The sequence below is a fragment of the Rhincodon typus genome, chromosome 11 (assembly GCF_021869965.1).
Source record: "Rhincodon typus isolate 14 chromosome 11, sRhiTyp1.1, whole genome shotgun sequence".
Lineage (NCBI taxonomy): Eukaryota > Metazoa > Chordata > Chondrichthyes > Orectolobiformes > Rhincodontidae > Rhincodon > Rhincodon typus.
This window is the reverse complement of record NC_063342.1, coordinates 27,321,062-27,339,480: the sequence shown is the minus strand read 5'-3', so window position 1 is coordinate 27,339,480 and position 18,419 is coordinate 27,321,062. Positions and strand designations below refer to the sequence as shown.

The window sequence follows — 18,419 nt, the reverse complement described above, 5'->3', positions numbered from 1 at the left end:
TGGAACTAATTAATCTATGCACTAAGTATAATTTAATATTGAATGGAATGCATTATTAAATGGTGACTTTGAAGAGTATTTAACAATGAATGTAATGAGAGAATATTATAATAGTGCTAGAGTGATATTCACAAATACAATTATATTTTGCAAAACATGACAAAGGTTATTTTTACAAAGATTGAGAATTTTGCATTTGGATTCCTTCTTATCCCCAGCAGCCCATGAGGTGCAAACCTCTGACATTCGCAATGTGGTTAGTTCAATCTCAGACAATGAACTGCTGGTCACTGCTTCTCCCTATGTGTTCCATCCAGTCTCAGGATCTGACCCTACAAAGATGAGGAAGGATAAATTTACAGGTACTTCTGACAATAACTGCATTTTTTTGAATTGGCAAAGGATTGAGTAAAGAGTATAGGCATGTTGAAGTTGGACTTCAAAGCAGAGTTAGGGCACAAACTGCAGATTCTATGCCACAGTAGTCAAGTGAGTAATTTAGTTCTGTATGAAATGCATTCATTATTACAGTAAGCATATGACGAAAGCAAACTGTTGCATTTCTCCTGTTTAAATGCAAATTGTTTATCCTTTTTGGATTATTTGATCAGAAGAACATCAAGGTCTTGGACTGGATTAAAGATCTAATTGTGCAGCGTGATAACTCAGTGGTTAGCACTGCTGCCTCACAGCACCAGGGACCCGGATTGATTCCAGCCTTGGGTGACTGTGTGGAGTTTGCATGTTCTTCCTGTGTCTGCATGGGTTTCCTTTGGGTGCTCTGGTTTCCTCCCACAGTCCAGGGATGTGCAGGTTAGGTGGATTGGCCATCATAAATTTTCTGCAGTGTCCAGGGATGGGTTGGCTAGGTGTGCGGTTACGGGGATAAGGTGGGGGTCTGGGTCTGGATGGGATGCTCTTTGGAGGGTCGTTGTGGACTTGATGAGGCGAGTGACCTCTTTCCACACTGTAGGGATTCTATGATTCTATCAATTTGCTAACATTGTGGTAGAGATGAAGACTTTAATTTTGAGGAGAGTCTAGAGATGAGTTCTTTGTAGAACAAAAATGATGAAAGGGAAATGGCATATTTGTCTTAAATTCTGTGTGTTTAGACAGAGTACAATTTGGAGAAACTGGCAAGAGAATCTGTTAGCGAAGAGCTCCAATATGAAGTAGTCTGCAAGCAGAGATGATATGAAAGTTTTTCACATGCCTGCTTATTACCATCAGCAGTGCCACCTGAACAAAGCCTCAGTTAAAATTACAAATGACAATTGCTTCTGCACATTTTAATGTAGACCATTACAAATACTGACAGAAATCTAAATGAAAAATACTCTCAACATTGACTCTTCAGATGTTTGGACAATGATTTTGAATTCATAGTGACCAATAGTTCTTTATCTTGAGGAAATCATTTCTTCTATGCAGTATGTTAAAACACCTCATCATCTTTAGATTTCTATTAACTGCGTCGTTATCTTTTCTGATCTAACGAGAACAGTTTTAGATTTCCCAACCTGTCCTCATGACTGGTAACATTCTGGTATTTCTCCTCTGTACCCTTTCTAAGCCCCTTGTAGTGTTCCTCAATTGTCATGCTTAGAATGTCCATAGTATTTCAACAGAGGCCTAATCGGTGATTTACCAAGTTCTAGCAGGATCTCTTTGCTTTCATGTTCTATTACATGTTTTACAAATGCAAGTAATCCAAATGCTTTCTGAATCGTTTGTCAACCACCTTTCCAGATTTAAGGGTTTCTTTATTTATATAGGTGGATTGATTTTCTGCACATCTGCACTTTTTAAACAAAATTATATTTGATCCAATTAGTCATCCCAAAGTGCATCTTTTACACTTCTCCACACAGTCAATGCTTCAGTCCATGTCACCACTCAATTATCTTGAGCCTGTAACTAGCTCAGTTGCCTGGATGGCTGGTTTGTAGTGTACGGTGATGCCAGCAGTGTGGGTTCAATTCCCACATGAGCTGAGGTTACCATGAATGATTCTCTTTCTCAATTTCTCCTTTGTTTGTGGTGTGGTTACCCTCAGGTTAGTGAGAGAGCAGCCCGATGGTCTGGTTACAATATAGTGATTTTAGCTTTCCTTGTACAACTGTCCTCAGTTACTTTTTTACTTTCCCAGGTTTTGTATCATCAGTGCACCCTACATCTGGGATTAGCTTTTTCATAACAGTTGGAATGAACAATGGCCCCAAAATGGACCCTGTGTCCACTCTAAATCAGATCACTGTCTGTGAAACATCCATCCACCATCACTCACTACTACTTTGTATCACTTTAGGACTGTATTGTACAACTTTGCTGAATAACTTGGGAAATTCCTGAGGGCCAAACTAGTGCTATCAAAATACAGTGTCAGATCCAAATATGACAGCTAGTGGAATTGGAATATTTCAATTAATAAATCTGGAATATAAAGTGAGTCTCAGTAATGATGATTATGTTGGCTATCATCATTGTTGTCTAAAAACCTATCGGGTTCACCAATATTGTTAAGGGGAAAAAGAAAGTCTACTGTCCTTACCTAGTCAGGCTTATGTGTGACTCCAAATCCACGGCAATGCAGCAGACTCTTAACTTTTCTCTTAAGTGGCCCAGCAAGCCGGTCAGTTTAAGGGCAATGAGTGATGGGTAACAAATGCTGGTATTGCCAGCAAGGTCCATATCCAATGAAGGAAGACAGAAAAAAAACGGTTGCACCATGTTGGCTGCTATGGAAAAGTCCAGACTTTCTACTCTACCAAACTACTTGAGTCAATTTTCTTTGTTTCCACATCAAAGAATCAGATTAAGTTATTCAGACAAATGCTAGCCTTTAATAAATTCCCGCTTGATTTTCTTGATTCACCCCAGCCTTTTAATATGAAGATTTATTTTATACTTAGTGATGGTTTTCAGTAAATTCCCCAGCCTCTTATTAGGTTAACTGCTCTATTGTTTCTCCCTATTGTTTGTTGAATTTGACATTAGAAAACATATACACTTCAGATTCTACTGCACTGTCAAATGAGGTTGAAAGATTGAGCCTAATTCTTTCGACTTTTTCTACCATTGCTTCTTTCAGTGACCTCCGATGCATCATGAAGAGTTTAGTGTTGTAAGAATTGCATTATTAGAAGCACAATGTGTAATTCCAGTTGAATATATTTAAAGCAAGAGTAAAAGAATAAAAAAAAAGAACTGCAGATTCTGGAAATCTGAAACAAAAACAGAACTCGGAACTTCAGACCTCCAGTTCTGAAGAAGGGTCACCGGACCCAAAACATTAACTCTGATTTCTCTCCACAGATGCTGCCAGACCTGCTGAGATTTTCCAGCAAAGAAAAATCAATTGTGTTTCAATGTAACGGTGTATAGTAAAACAAATATATTTATCAACAAACATCAGGAGTTATTTTCACAACAGATTATACGTTAGTATCTGACCTGCCTCTTATCCCCTGCAGACCATTATGTGCCAACTCGTAGTGTCTTCAATTTAATCTCAGAATATAAAGTGCCGATCACTGATACCCCTAATGTATTCAAACCAATCCTAGAGCCTGAACATGCAGAGATAGCGGAGAAAGAAGTGACAGGTATTTCTAATACTATTTCTGCCTGGAACATGAACTCCTGAATGAGTAAATAATAAGAGATGCATGCTGAGCTGTGTGTTAATGCAAGAGAGGATTCTGACACATGCTGTAAATGCTATGCTGCACTTTTTTACAATTGCAACTCATTTATAAAATGAGCAATTCGCTATCAATGTACTGGAATTTAGGTATTTTGCTTCATTTGGTTGGATTCTTTCATCAACTTTCTTGCTGCTTGGATCTCGGAGGCTTTGCTTAGCTGGAACGTGCCTGTCAAACAAGGCTGAACCATGGTGGAGTTTATTGGATGATAATTAGTTTAATGTCTTGGAAACAGCATTAGTGCATGGAGCATTTGTTTTTATACAGTTTTGTGAGATATTGGGTAGGCATTTGTTGTCTTTATTCAAAACACATGAAATAAGCAAACCATTTTGTGGAAATTACATCCCTATTGGATTATTTGCTCATTGTGCTTATTCCATAAAGTTTAGATTCTTGTGAAGAATTGTCTTTCAACTCATCATTCCTATATAGTAAAGTTTATGAAATAATAATTCACTTTAACGTAGCAGAAACAATGTTATTACATTGATTTTCTGTTAGCATCTCATCATTGTATGAATCCATTTCAATTATATTGAATTAATTAATTTAATCACTGAGTATAAATTCATGATGAATGAAATGTATTATTATGTGATCTATTTGGTGACTTTGAAGAGTACTTTATCTTTTTTAATGAGGGAATACTACAACAGAGCTATATTGATGATTAGAAGTATACCTATATTCCTTAAAAGATACTGGCATAATTGTCACTTTTTATTAAGAGTTTTGGCTTCCTTCTTATCCCCAGCAGACCACGAGGTGCACACCTCTAACACTCGCAATGTAGTCAGTTCAAAATCAGACTATGAGCTGCCAGTCACTGACCTTCCGTATGTGCTCCATCTAGTCCCAGGATCTGACCCTGCTAAAATAGGGAAGGAAGAATTTACAGGTACTTATGGCAATAATTGTGTCTTTGGTTTTAGTAAAGGAACGGTATGTGCATGTTGAGATTTGTGCAAGGAAACCGAGAATTAAACCTTGAAATAAATGAAGAATATATCCGTGAGATTGGTAGCTGGACTGAAAGCTGGAAAGAGTTTCCTGAGAACAAAGTATGTTTTAAAAAAATGAAATAGTGGTGCTCAAAATATTGGGGAGTTTAAACAGTATGCATAGGGAAAGACTTTTAATTCTAACATGTAAATCAGTTAACAAAGGAGATAGTTTACTAATGAGGTAGAGATGACATGAGAGTTTTTCACGCCCCGGGACTTATGATCAGCAGTGTCCCTTACATCGACTTATTTAAAATGCGTTCTGACAACAGATTCCAAACGTTTTTTTTCAGTAGACCATACTACATGCTATCAACAATCTCAGTGAAAAGCATTCTCCTTGTTTTATTACTACCTCTGTGGCAATTCATTTTGAATCTATGGTGACCATTAGTGTTTGATGACACAACAGAGGAAATAATTTTTTTCTGTATTAAAACACTTCATTATCACCTTGAAATTTCTTTTTAATCACTTCATTGCCTTTCTGATCCAACAAAATCATTTTAACATTTCCAACATCTCTTCATGACTAAAGTGCTTCATTTCTAGTAACTTATTCTCTATAGAATCTCTTCTTTATTTTCCAAGAGCCTTCCATTTCTTTTCAATTGACATGCCCAGACATCTCCACAGTACTTGGTAAGATGCTGAATCAATGATTTATAAAGTTTTAGCTTTGTATAAATACAAGTATTTCAAATGAATTTTTTAACCATTTCATCAATTGTCCTTCCAGATTTGAGTGTTGTCTATGCTGGCAGCACGGTCTTCAACTCATCTGCATTTTTTAAAGTTATGCTATGTATAATACAATATATTTCAAAAAATTAATATATTTCATTTCAAAAAATGAGTTGTCAATAAGTGTATCATTTCACTCTTCCACGTGCATTGCTTCAGCCCATATCACCAGCTTGTCTCTGTCACCTTGTGTCTATAACTCTCTTCCTTTATTACATTGCCAGGTTTATGTTATAACATTTATAATGACGTTCACTTCTTCTGGGCCTGGCTAATTCATAGCAATTGGAAAGAGTCATGAACCCAAAACCGAAGCTGAGTGATGCCACAGTAAACCACTACCAAGTCTATGAAACATCCATCAACCATCACTTCTGCTTTCTGTCATTTTGTATCCGTATCAATCCTTCATTCTTGATTGCATTGACTTCCATCCTAACTTCTTGTCTGCCACTTTGTTGAACAATCTGGGAGAGTCCTGAGGCCCGGGCTATTGTTCTGAAGACACGGGTTAAAATCCCAACTTGGCAACAGGTGGTATTTAAGGAGTTCAGATAATAACTCTGGAGCGTAAAGCTTTTCTCAGTAATGGTGATCATGCCAGCTGATTATTGCTGATTGTAAAAACCCATCAAGCTCACTGATACTCTTTAGGGAATGGAAATCTGCTGTCCTTCCACAGTCTGGCCTACATGTGACTCCAAGCCACAGCATTGAGGTGGAAATATGACTTAACTTGTAAGGAGACCAGCAAGGCACTTGGATCGAAATGACTACAATTAGTGACGGATGGCAAAAGTTGTCCTCACCAGCAACACCATCATCTCAAAAAGGATGAAATTTAGCCACAAAAAGCCCTTAACAAAGTCGTTCTGAAACTTCTTGATTCGCCCTGGCCTTTTAACATGATGGTTTATCTCATACCATAGTAATGGCTGACAAATAACTTTGCCATCCTGTCATTGGGGTGACTATTGTTCCCAAGTTTCGACCTAACCTTTTTTATGAGTATAACATAAGAAAACTTCCACTCTTTAGATACTACTGCTGTACGCAATAAGATTGAAAGATTGTTCTCAATGCCTGGACTATTACGTTCTTTGCTTTTCTCAGTGGCTAAGTAGAGTTTAGAGTTGTATGAAATGTATTATTAGATGCACAGTAGAATCCATTTAAATGAAAGAATAAGATCAATTGTATTTCAATATTACAATGATCAGTAAATCAAATATATTTATCAATAAACCTCTGGAGTTATTTTCAGAGAAGTTACGAATTTTATTGCTGACTTCCGTCTTATACTCTGCAGACCATCATGTGCCAACTCGTGATTCTCCTAGTGTCTTCAGTTTAATCTCAGAATATAAACAGCTGGTCACTGACACTCCTAATGTATTCAAACCAGTCATAGAATCTGAACCTACAGAGATAGCGGAGAAAGAAGTGACAGGTATTTCTGAGACTATTTCTGCCTGGAACATGAAGTCCTGAATGGAGTAAATAATAATAATTGCATGTTGGAGGTGTGTGTTAATACAAGAGAAGATTCTGACACATGCTGTATGTGCTATGCCACACTTTTATAATTAACTACATGTGATGGTCAGTACACTGTCTTGCATGCAACTCAATCAGTGTTATGGTAAAAATTGACAAAACCAGCAATACACTGTTGATCACCTGGTATTTAGGCATTTTGCTTCATTCTGTTGGGTTCTTTGGTCAACATTCTTGCTTCATGGAGCTTTTGAGTCTTTGCTTGGCTGGAATGTATGTGTCAAACGATCAAGGCCGAACAATTGTGAAGATTATTGGATGCCATCTAGCTTTATGTTGTGGAAGCGATGTTAGTGCATGGAGTGTGTATTATCCAGAACTGTCTTGTGAAACTCTGAACTGGCATTTATTGACTTTGTTCAAAGCAATGTCCATTTCAAGAAAATGAAGCATCTCTGTCATTATTGTTTGCTCAGCATGCTTATTTCATAAAGTTTAGGGATTGTGTGCTGTGATTTGTTAATCAACCTATTATTTCTATATTGCTAAGTTTTTTGGTATGATGAATAACTTTTACATCATGGAATTGATGTTAATGCATCAAGGTTCTGATACCTTCTCTTTATTATATGAGTTTATTTTGATATTGAATTAAATATTTTTACACTCAGTATAGTTTATCATTGAATTGAATTTATTATTGTGATGTATTGGTTATTTGAGTGTATTTACTTGTTATTATGAGAACAGACTACTTCAACAGTGCTCCATCAATGAGCAGACAAAATTTGATTATATTCCTTAAAACAACACAGCAGTTATTTTCACAATTGCGTAAGAATTTTGTATCTGGCTTCCTTCTTATCCTCAACAGACTATGAGGTACCAGGCTCTGACACTCTTGGTACAGTCAGTTCAAAATCAGACTATGAGCTGCCAGTCACTGACTCTCCCTATGTGCTCCATCCAGTCCCAGGATCTGAACCTGCTAAAATAGGGAAGGAAGAACTTACAGGTACTTCTGACAATAATTGTGTTTTTAGTATTAGCAGAGGAATGCAGTATGTAGTATATGCATATTGAGGTTTGTGGAACAGAACCAGAGTTTGGGCACAATCTGTAGATTCCAAACCACATTTCTGCACTTACGTCAGTAGTTTAAATGTCTATGAAACACATTGATCATTGTTACAGAAGTATATGATTGGACCAAACTGCTGCATTTATCCTGAATTTCATGTAATTTGTCTGCCTGCTTTTAATTATTGATTGATCTGTTTCCAGGGGTTGGTGCAGAGGCTCTTGGTGTTTGTGGTGTACATTAATGATTTGGATATAAATGTAGGGGTCTGATTAAGAAGTTCATAGATGACTCAAAAATTGATAGGTAGATAGTGAGAAGGATGGCCATAGATTGTAGGAGATATCAACAGACTGTCAGGTGGTAGAGTAGTGACAAATGACAAAAGAAAGGAAATACAGGAACAGAATTTGGCCATTCGTCCATCATTTAATATGATTATAGTTGATCAAACTTTTACTTCAATAACTTTTACTCACATTAACCTCATAACACTTTGCACCATTGATAATCGAAAACTTTATTAGGCTCTAAGTATGCTCACATACTGAGATTCCACAATCCTCAGGGGCAGAGAATTCTAAACATTCACCACCCTCTGAGTAAAATTTTTCATCAATCGTGTTGCCCAGAGTTTCCATTATATTTCAGTAGAGGTCTAGTCTGTGATTGATGAAGCTCCATGATCTCTTTGCTTTTGTATTCCATTTCTCTTTGAATAAATGCAAGTAATCCAAATGCTTTCTTAACCATTTCATTAACTGTCCTTCCAGATTTAAGGTTTTTATATATGGGCAGCACAATCATCTGCTCATGTATACTTATTAAATTATGCTATTTATAGTGCACTGTCTTTCCAAATTTCTTTATCCTTAGATGCATAATTTCATACATCTCCTCATAAGCAATGTTTCAACCATGTCACTACACTGTCTCTGTAATATTGTGCCTATAATTTTCCTGAGTAACTTTATTTCTTTGTTAAGTCTTGTGACCTTATGGTTTGACTCACTACACCTGAGTCTAGTTCAATTATAACAATTGCAAAGAGTAATAAACCCAAAACTGACTTGGGTGACGCTACCGTAAACCATGTCCCAGTCTGTGAAGCATCTATCCACCATCATTCTCCACCTTGTGTCACTTTGCATCAATATTACTTCTTCGTTCTTAATTCTATGGCTTCCATCCTAACAGACATTTTGTATGGCACTTTGTTGAATGCCTTGGGAAAGTCCAGAGACCCAGGCTAGTGCTGTAACGGTGTGGGCTCAAGTCCCAACAAGGTAACTGGTGAAATTTAAAATCATTCAGTTAATAAATCTGGAATATAAAGCTAATCTCAGTAGTGGTGGTCATGTTGGCTATCATTGTTTGTGGTAAAACCCATCTTGTGGAGTAATGTTCTTTAAGCAAGAAAATCTGCTGGCTTTACCTGGTCTGCTCTATATGTGATTCTACACCCAGAACAATGTGATTGTCTCTTAAATGTCCACTTATATGCTGCAGCAAGCCACTCAATAAACGGGCAATTAGGGAAGGCCAACTAATTATCTCCTGCCAATGACACCCACATCCTATTAAGGGAGATGAAAAAAGAAAGTCTTAATGGGCCTCTTCAGTAGCAATTTGTTGAATGCCTTAGTAAAGTCCAGAGATACATCCACCACATTACACAATTCAGAGGAAGGGTCACCAAACCCGAAACGGTAACTCTGATTTTTTCTTCACAGATGCTGCCAGACCTGCTGAGCTTTTCCAGCACTTTGTTTTTGTTCCACCACATTGCCTTGGTTAATCTTCTCTGTCATCACATCAAGCAATCAAAATAAGTTATTAAGGCACAATAACTCTTTGACAAAGTCCTGCTAGATTTTATTGATTCACCCTGTCCTGTTAACATGAAAGTTTATTTTATATTTAGTAATGATTTTGAGGAACTTGCTCAACTTGTCAATTACACTGAGTGATGAATGGTTTCCAAGTTTCACCCTAATGTTTTTAGAAAACTTCACTCTTCAGATATTGCTGCTGTATCCAATGAGGGTTGAAAGATTGTGCCTAGTGTGTGCTATTACTTCCTTTGCCTCTTCCAGGGACTTTAGATGCATCATGTAGAGCTTAGTGTTGTGTGCAATGTGTTATTAGATGAATAATGTACAAGTACAATAGAATCTGTTTAAAATGATAATGAGGGAATATGAAGGAATATGACCAATTGTGTTTCAATGTAATAATGTCCAGTAAATCAAATATTTATTAATAAATCTTGAATTCTTTTCGAGAGATTATGAATATTGTATCCACTTTCCTCCTTATCCCCTGCAGACCGTCATGTCCCCGCTCCTGCCACTCCCAGTGTCTTCAGTTTAATCACCGAACATAAACTGCCGGTCACTGATTCCCCTAATATATTCAAACGAGTTGTAGAATCTGAACCCGCAGAGATAGTGGAGAAAGAAGTGACAGGTATTTCTAAGACTATTCTACCTGGAACTCCTCAATGGAGTAAACGATAAGACATGCATGTTGAGTGTGCGTTCATGCAAGAGAAGACTCTAACACATGCTGCAGGTGCTATGCCGCACTTTTTAAATTGAAATATGTTTGAGAGTGGACTATCTTGCATGCAGCGCATCCGATGTTGTTCCACAAAGTGTATGAAGTGAGCAGTCCACTGCTATTTCTTAGTATTTATGCATTTTGCTTCGTTCTATTGGATTTTTCGGTCGAAGTCCTTATTTCATGTAGTTTTGAGGCTGTGCTTGGCCATTAATAGACTTTCAAGGCTGTACTTTTTGATTTTTATTGGATGACAATTGGCTGTGAGTTGGAAGCAATGTTACTGCATGGGGTATCAGTTATTGTATCAATCTCCTTTGAATCTTTTGGAAGGTATTGACATTCCACAGAGCATACAGAATGGAGAAAAAAAACCACAGCACATTTTATGGAATTTAAGCATTTTTCTTATCACTATGGATTATTTGCTCACTCTGCTTATTTAATAAAATTTAGAGCTCTTACTTTGTTCTAAAGTGTCTGGCTACCTATCATCACTATATTGTGAAATATATTGGATGGATTAATTAATCTACACATAGTATAATTTAGATTTGAAGGGAATGCATATTATATGTTGTAATTGGTTACTTTGGAATAGATTTAATTATAAAGACAAAATACTCCACAGAGTGCTACATTGACAACTAGAAATATGAATACACTCATCAAAACAACATAGTATTTCCACCCAGAAATTAAGAATTTTGCATTTGGGTTCATTTTTATCCCCAGCAGACCAGGAGGTGCCTACCTCCTGACACTTGCAATGTATTCAGTTCAATCCCAGACTATGAGCTGCCATTCATTGATTCTCCGTATGTCATCAGTTCAACCCTAGAGCACAAACCTGCTGAAGTAGGAAAATTTCAACTACTTCTAATAATAGTTGTATCTTTTGCATGAATTGAGGAATGGAGGAAATTGATTTTCAGACAGGTGCTGGATAGGCAATACCGCAGCATTGTGTGTTTCCTGTCAATTCATGCCCTGGCATGATATCCATTCATAGTTACCGTATGATGTGCCTGAAATGAGCAGTCCATTGTATATCTATTGGAATTGATCTGTATCACTTGATCATTTGGCTGTGCGCTTTATTAGTGAAATGTGGGCACAGCACATCAAACACGATATCCATTGGAAAGGGTGCAGATTTGCTAACATGCAAGTCAAGAGAAGGACTTCAGTTTTGTTGAGAGACTGGAGAAGCTTGGATGATTCTCTTTAGAACAAAGACAATGAAAGGGGCATTGAATAACGGTGCTAAAATTCTGAGGGATTTATACAAAGAAACAGTTGCTAATCAGATCAAGATCAGTAAGCAAAAGGTAGATGTGAGGAAACCTGTAAAAGAAACAAAGGTGTCATGAGGAGAAACATTCTTTCACAATGAGTCATTATGACCTGGAACGCACTGCATGAATAGGCGATGCACCCAGCTCCAACAGGACCTTGCAGAAAGGATAGATAGTTGAAGAAGCAAATATTGGAAAAGGGGCAAAAGCAAGGGATCGAGACTAACCTGTTAGCTCATCAAAGAACTGCAGTAGACATGATGGGCCATTAGCTTCATTCCATGTCTGATTCAATGATTTAGATACTGTATTTGGTTGACTTCGTGGTTATACTGCTGTAATGTTTATTGGATGATACTTATATTTTGTGTACTGAAAATAATGCCAAGCATAGAATCAGCCTTATCAATGTTGTATTGAAATTTTGGAATGTTGTTAAATTATTAATCAATCTTTTGTGAAGTTTTTAATATTGTGTAGAAAGTATTGTCTATTACACAATCTGTGGCAGCACTTAAACCTATTGGAAGAGTTACACCAGAAACCAGGTGAGATCCCCAAATTTAGGTTCAGATGGGACACCCCAAACTGTTAAGGTCCCAAGTGAGAAGAGATGAACTGGCACCCCTTCTTTATTCATAAAGATGCTTTTATCACACACCTTTTATCAGTTAAATGAATGTGAGATTTAGTTGTATGTGTAGTGTATCTGATGGTCTTGCGTGGAACCCATCCATTTTTGTTGCACAAAGATATTAATTAACGATCCACAGCACTGCCCTAGAATTTTTACATTTTGTTCATCTCTGTTGAATTTTTTTTTTGTACAGGTCACTTGTTTGATTTATCCTTGTCAATACAGTGCATGTCGACCTATCAACATTATATTCTATACAACGGAATGCATGTTTCTCCACAGAGTGTCTATTGACCAATCGCTTATTCATAAATTATTTTAAATACTATTGCATTAATTCATTTAAACACAGAGTATAATTTAAAATTGTAAGAAATGTATTATTACATGCTGTAATTGATTAATTCTGATAGCATTTAATTATTACGGTGGCAGAATACCATAACACTGCTACGTTAATGTCCAGGAATGCAAATATAATTCATCAAAATAGCACAGAATATTTTTACCCAGGGATTAAGAAATTTGTATGGTTTTCCTCTTATCACCAGCAGATCATGAGGTGACAACCTCTGACACCCAGGATCAATTCAATTTTATCTCAGGCACTGAGATGCTGATCACTGACTCTCCTAATGTGTTGAGTCCAAACCCAGATTCTGAATCTGCTAACATCGAAGAGAAAGAAATTACAGGTACTTTTGACAGTATTTGTGTGAACTCAGGAATTGAGTACATAATAATTCGACATTTAGGCTTGTGCTACAGTGACAAATGGTTGATTATGGATGAAATTTAATGTAATCAAAGTGGGTTTAGCCTATTAGTTAGCGAACCATCGGAAAACCTACCTTACTTCTGAGGTGTGTACCAACTGGGTTAAGCTCATGTCCAATATTTAACTGGCTGATGGTAGACCTTCCGTAGGATTTAGCGGCCCAGGGTTAAAAATCCTGCTTCTCAATCAGAGGCCAGCAGTACTCCAGTGCAGGCAATGACACTAGGAGTGGTGGTGACTGCTGCTGGTATTGCATCCATGGAGAGACCTAGGATCACTGAGGGACAGGACATAGGTAAGTGAGGGCAGACTGGGGGTGACTGTGCTATTGGGAGGATGGTGTAAGTAGGGTGTTTGGATTCAGATGTGGGAGGTGGCCACATTCCTGTTCAATGCTGAGTATCTCAATCAGACTTTAACCATCTTTGAAAGAGGATCCTCTCCAGAAATTAGTTATAGATACAATAAGGCTTTGACAAAGCTGTGCTGGATCGTCTTGATTCATTCTGACCTTTTAACATGAAAGTATATTTTTTACTTAATAATGGCTTTCAGTAACTTCTCTAACACCAGATTCAGGTCACTGAATCAAAGAATCACAGAATTAGTATGACACCAAAGGAAGCCATTCAACCCATCATGTCTGTAGTATTTCTTTGACCATTTTGACTTAGTACCAAACTCATGTCTTTTCCCCGTAACATTATTTCTTTTTGAGTAATCATCTAATTCATTCTTGAATGCCTGAATTGTACCTGCCTCTACCACACTTCCAGGCATTGCATTCCAAACTTGGACCACTTGCTGTAAGATAGTTTTTTTTTCACCTCGCATTTGTTTCTTTTGCAAAACACTTGAAAACTGTGCCATCTGGCTCTCGATCCATTGATGTAGAAATTGTTTCTCCCTATCCGTTCTGTCCAGAGATCTCCTGATTTTGAAAACTTTTATCAAGTCTCCCTTCAGCCTTCTCCTCTTCAAGGAAAACAGTCTTAACTTCTCCAATCTATCCTTATAACTGAAGCTTCTCATCCCTGGAACCATTCTCGTGAACCTTTTCTCCATGTCTTTTCAACACATTCGTATTCTTCCTAAAGTGTGGCGCCCAGAATTGGATAGATGATGTCTAACATGTGTCTTTATGCAACTTCAGAATAACATCTCTGCTCTTGTATTATATGCCTGTATTAATTAAGCCTAGAATATTGTATATTATATTAGCAGCTCTCACTACTTAGCCTGCAACTTTAATGAGTTATGCACATAAACACCCAGGACTCTGGGCTCTTGCATACTGTTTCGAATAATGTCCTTTACTTTATATTGTCTTTCCATATTCTTTCTACCAAAGTGCATTGTGCTTCTCTGTGTTGAATTTTGTTTAGCCCCACCTCCACCCACTGCACCAACTTAATTTTTTTTCTTGAAATTCTACACTGTTCTCACAGTTTACAATTCTTCCAGGTTTTGTCATCAGCAAGCTTGGAAGTTGTCCCCACCAAGATTTAGATCATTGATATATTACTATACTGACCCGTGTTTTCCAAGTGTACTCCTCTCACCTTTCTTGAATAGGGGTATAACATTAGTAAGATCTAGCCTTCTGGCTCTACTCCTGTACCCAATGAAAATTGAAAAGTTGTAACCAATTTCTTTGCTGTATTTGTCTTTGCTTCTTTCAGTGACCTTGGATGCATTATTTAGAGTTTAGAATTTTATGAAATGCATTATTAGATATACAACGTGTAATTAAACTGGAATCCATTTAAAGTGAAAATGATGAATTAATAAGACCAATTGTGCTATATTGCTATGCAGTAATGATGAATATCAAATGTATTATTTAACCTAATTTGGGTGTATTTTCATGGGAGATTAAAAATCTTGGATTCGTTCTCATCACCAGCAGACCCTGAAGTGCCAACTCCTTACGCTCTTAATGTGTTCCGTTTAATCTCAGAATCTGAACTGCCAGTCACTGACACCCCTAATGTATTCAAACCAATCTTAGAATATGAGCCTGCAGAGAAAGAAGGTACAGGTACTTCTGACAATATTTTCCAGTGTGATTTCAATAATGTGGTAACTAATTATCGGTGCATGTTGAGGTTTGTACTAAAGCGAGAGAAGTTTTGGATTCCTGCTTTTGCTGCTATTCCGCACTTTACAGTTAAATAACTATTCATTTTTTTTGTGTGTAAGGTGTATTCAATATCACTACCCTGTCTTGCATGGGTGCATTCAATGCCATGTCAATTAAATGAGAAATCTACAAGAGAAATTTACAGTCTTCAAATTAAGCATATAGCTTGTTGCTAGTTAAATGGTTAGTAACCCCTAGAGCAGTATAATGGCTTAGAGCATTGAAAGTGCTTGACTGGTAAACAGAAGAGCTTGGGTTCAAACCTCAGTGGTGACTTTCTTCAAAATCACGTTTAAGTGTTCTTGTGGTATAGTAGTAGTTTCTTCTGGGGCAGCACGGTGATTCAGTGGTTAGCACTGCTGCCTCACAGCACGAGGGACCTGGGTTCAATTCCACCCTCGGGTGACTGTGTCTGTGTGGAGTTTGCCCAATCTTCCCATGTCTGCGTAGGTTTCCTCCCACAGTCCAAAGGTGTGCAAGTTAGGTGGATTGGACATGCTAAATTGCCTCATAGTGGCCAGGGATGTGTAGTTAGATATGTTAGCCATGGGATATATTGTGTGATGTCCTTCGGAGGGTCGGTGTGGACTTGTTGGGCTGAATGGCCTATTTCCACACTGTAGAGACTCTATGATTCTCTATGATTATTGTGAAGATTGAAGCTTATGCTTGGCAAATAGTGCTACATTACAGTTTTGTACTCTTGTTAAGTAATACCAATGTATTCATTAGTGCAATTCTGATATTTTATTCATGAGCAGTTAAGGATTTTGTATCTGACCTCCTTCTAATCCCTTCAATCCGTGAGATGACAGGCTCTGACACTCCAAATGTGTTCAGTTTAATCTCATACTCTGAGCTGTTGGTCACTGATACCCATAATTTGTTAGAAGAGAAAATATTTCAGTTTCGGATACTTCCAATAATATTGATGCCTTCCATCTGAATTTAGGAATAAATATTTATGTGCATGTTGAATTTTGTGTTACCATGACAGCTAATTGGGATACAAGCTGTAGGTGCTATGCTGTAGCTTTGTGGTTTAATGAGTGTTTGGTTTGCCAGTATGAAAAACAGATTTGGTCATCTTTAATCCATCCTGTGTGGAACCCATTCATTTGGCATTTCCACTATTATTTGTGCTTCGAGTGTGAACTCAGGGGTACAATGCATTCTCGCATTAATATTATGAGTAATGTTAAAATGACAGGATATCAAAACATGTGCTGTAGCTGCTTTGTCACAGTTTTCCATTTAAAAATGTTCAGCTTGTTTGTGTAAAATATATTTGATTGTCAGTTCACTAAATTACATTGAATTTATTCATTCCTGTTGAAAAATATGTGAAATTAGTAACTTACTGCGTATTCAAATACATTTTGCTTACGTCACTTGCATTGTCACTCTTGCTTCTTTCTTGAAGTTTAGACCCTGTAAGGTCTCTGTCAACCTCTCCTGATTATATTAGTGTTGGATGATAATTAGGTTTTACTTTGTTTAAAACACTGTTGTATAGTATCAGTCAATGCAGTGTGGAGCTGGAGGAACACAGCAGGTCAGGCAGCATCAAAGGAGCAGGAAAGTCAACATTTCAGGTCGGGACCTTCATCAGGACCAGTCCAGTGATTTATAAATCATTTAAAATAATATCAAATTAATTATTTTACACACTAAGTTAGTATTGGATAATAATAATGCACTATATTTAGTAACATTGGAATCACTTTTAAAGCTATTATAATGAAAGATGATAAATTCTGCAATAGGACTGCATTGATGTCCAGAAATATACAACATTAAGGTTGCTTTCACAAGAGATTAAACACTTTGTATTTGGCTTAATTTTTATCCCCAGCAGACAGTGGGGTGCAAACACCTGACACTCGTAATGTGTTAAATTTACTCCAAGACTATGAGCTGCCAGTCAGTGACTCTCCACATGTGTTCAGTTCAATCCCAGAACCTGAACCTTCTATGGTAGAAAGAATAAAATTGCAGGAACTTCTGACTGTATAATAAATACATGTTGATGTTTGTGTTAACAAGACAGATGGTTAGGCCACATTCTTTCGATCCTATACCATGCTTCTACACTTAACTGTTTGTTTTAGTTGTGTGAATAGAGTTTTTGATAGTAAATGCATGACGGTGCATTGTAATTAAGCACTGCTGATGCCTGACATACATGAAATATGCAATTTGCTGTATATTTCTGCAATTTGTGTATTTTTCCTATCTCTGTTGGATTAGAAGTTTGGGGACCACAATTTAAGAAAGTTGCCAAGGCATTTGAGAGAGTGGAAATTGCTTTGTTAGAATGGAAGTAAAATTGAGGATTTAACACTTGTTTAGAGAGTAGAGTATCTGGAGTAGTTTGCCCCAGAATGACCAAGGGGAGGTCGAACAGATATTTTAAAATTCTGATCAGTTTGAAGGAGCAAACAGGCAGAAACTGATTCCATTGGTTTTCAGGTTAGTGATCAATGGATACATGTGAAATATAAACAAGGAAAAAAACTGAGTTATGGATCTATTTTAGCAGCAGTTTGTTCTCTGGAAACACTGAGAAGATGGTGTGTGCAGCTTCTATAGCAGTTACCCAAGGGAATTGAATAAATAGGGTGAAAAAATATAGGACAATATTGAAAGAGCAGGGAATGAGACCAATAGAACTGCTATTTCACAGAATTGGCGCAGATATAAGCATGATTGGTCCGCGTTTGTGCTGTATGATTCCATGATTTTGGCACCAAACTTTGCTGTAAAGTGTCTATTAACCTATCATCACTACAGTACGCTGTATATCATATGTAGTGTTTACTATTGTATGAAAGGTATTTAAACAATTTGTGATTAGACTTGAATCCAAGTTATTGTAAAGGAGTAAAATAAATTGTGCTGTGATGCTACAATGTAATGAAATCCTGTAAAGCAAATATATTCATCTGTATAACTCAGGGAT

At 37.1% G+C, this 18,419-nt stretch overlaps 1 protein-coding gene across 1 annotated transcript in view; it reads left to right on the top strand.

Annotated features, from left to right (window-relative positions):
• The window catches only part of LOC109911646 (target of Nesh-SH3), a 286,431-nt gene that overhangs the window by 152,852 nt on the left and 115,160 nt on the right, over window positions 1–18,419 (top strand). The window contains exons 27-34 of the mRNA XM_048603066.1: window positions 219–362; window positions 3,477–3,608; window positions 4,468–4,611; window positions 6,771–6,911; window positions 7,833–7,973; window positions 10,368–10,508; window positions 13,088–13,231; window positions 15,275–15,355. Coding sequence (XP_048459023.1) covers window positions 219–362; window positions 3,477–3,608; window positions 4,468–4,611; window positions 6,771–6,911; window positions 7,833–7,973; window positions 10,368–10,508; window positions 13,088–13,231; window positions 15,275–15,355 — 1,068 coding nt within the window. The remainder of the gene's footprint in view (window positions 1–218; window positions 363–3,476; window positions 3,609–4,467; window positions 4,612–6,770; window positions 6,912–7,832; window positions 7,974–10,367; window positions 10,509–13,087; window positions 13,232–15,274; window positions 15,356–18,419) is intronic.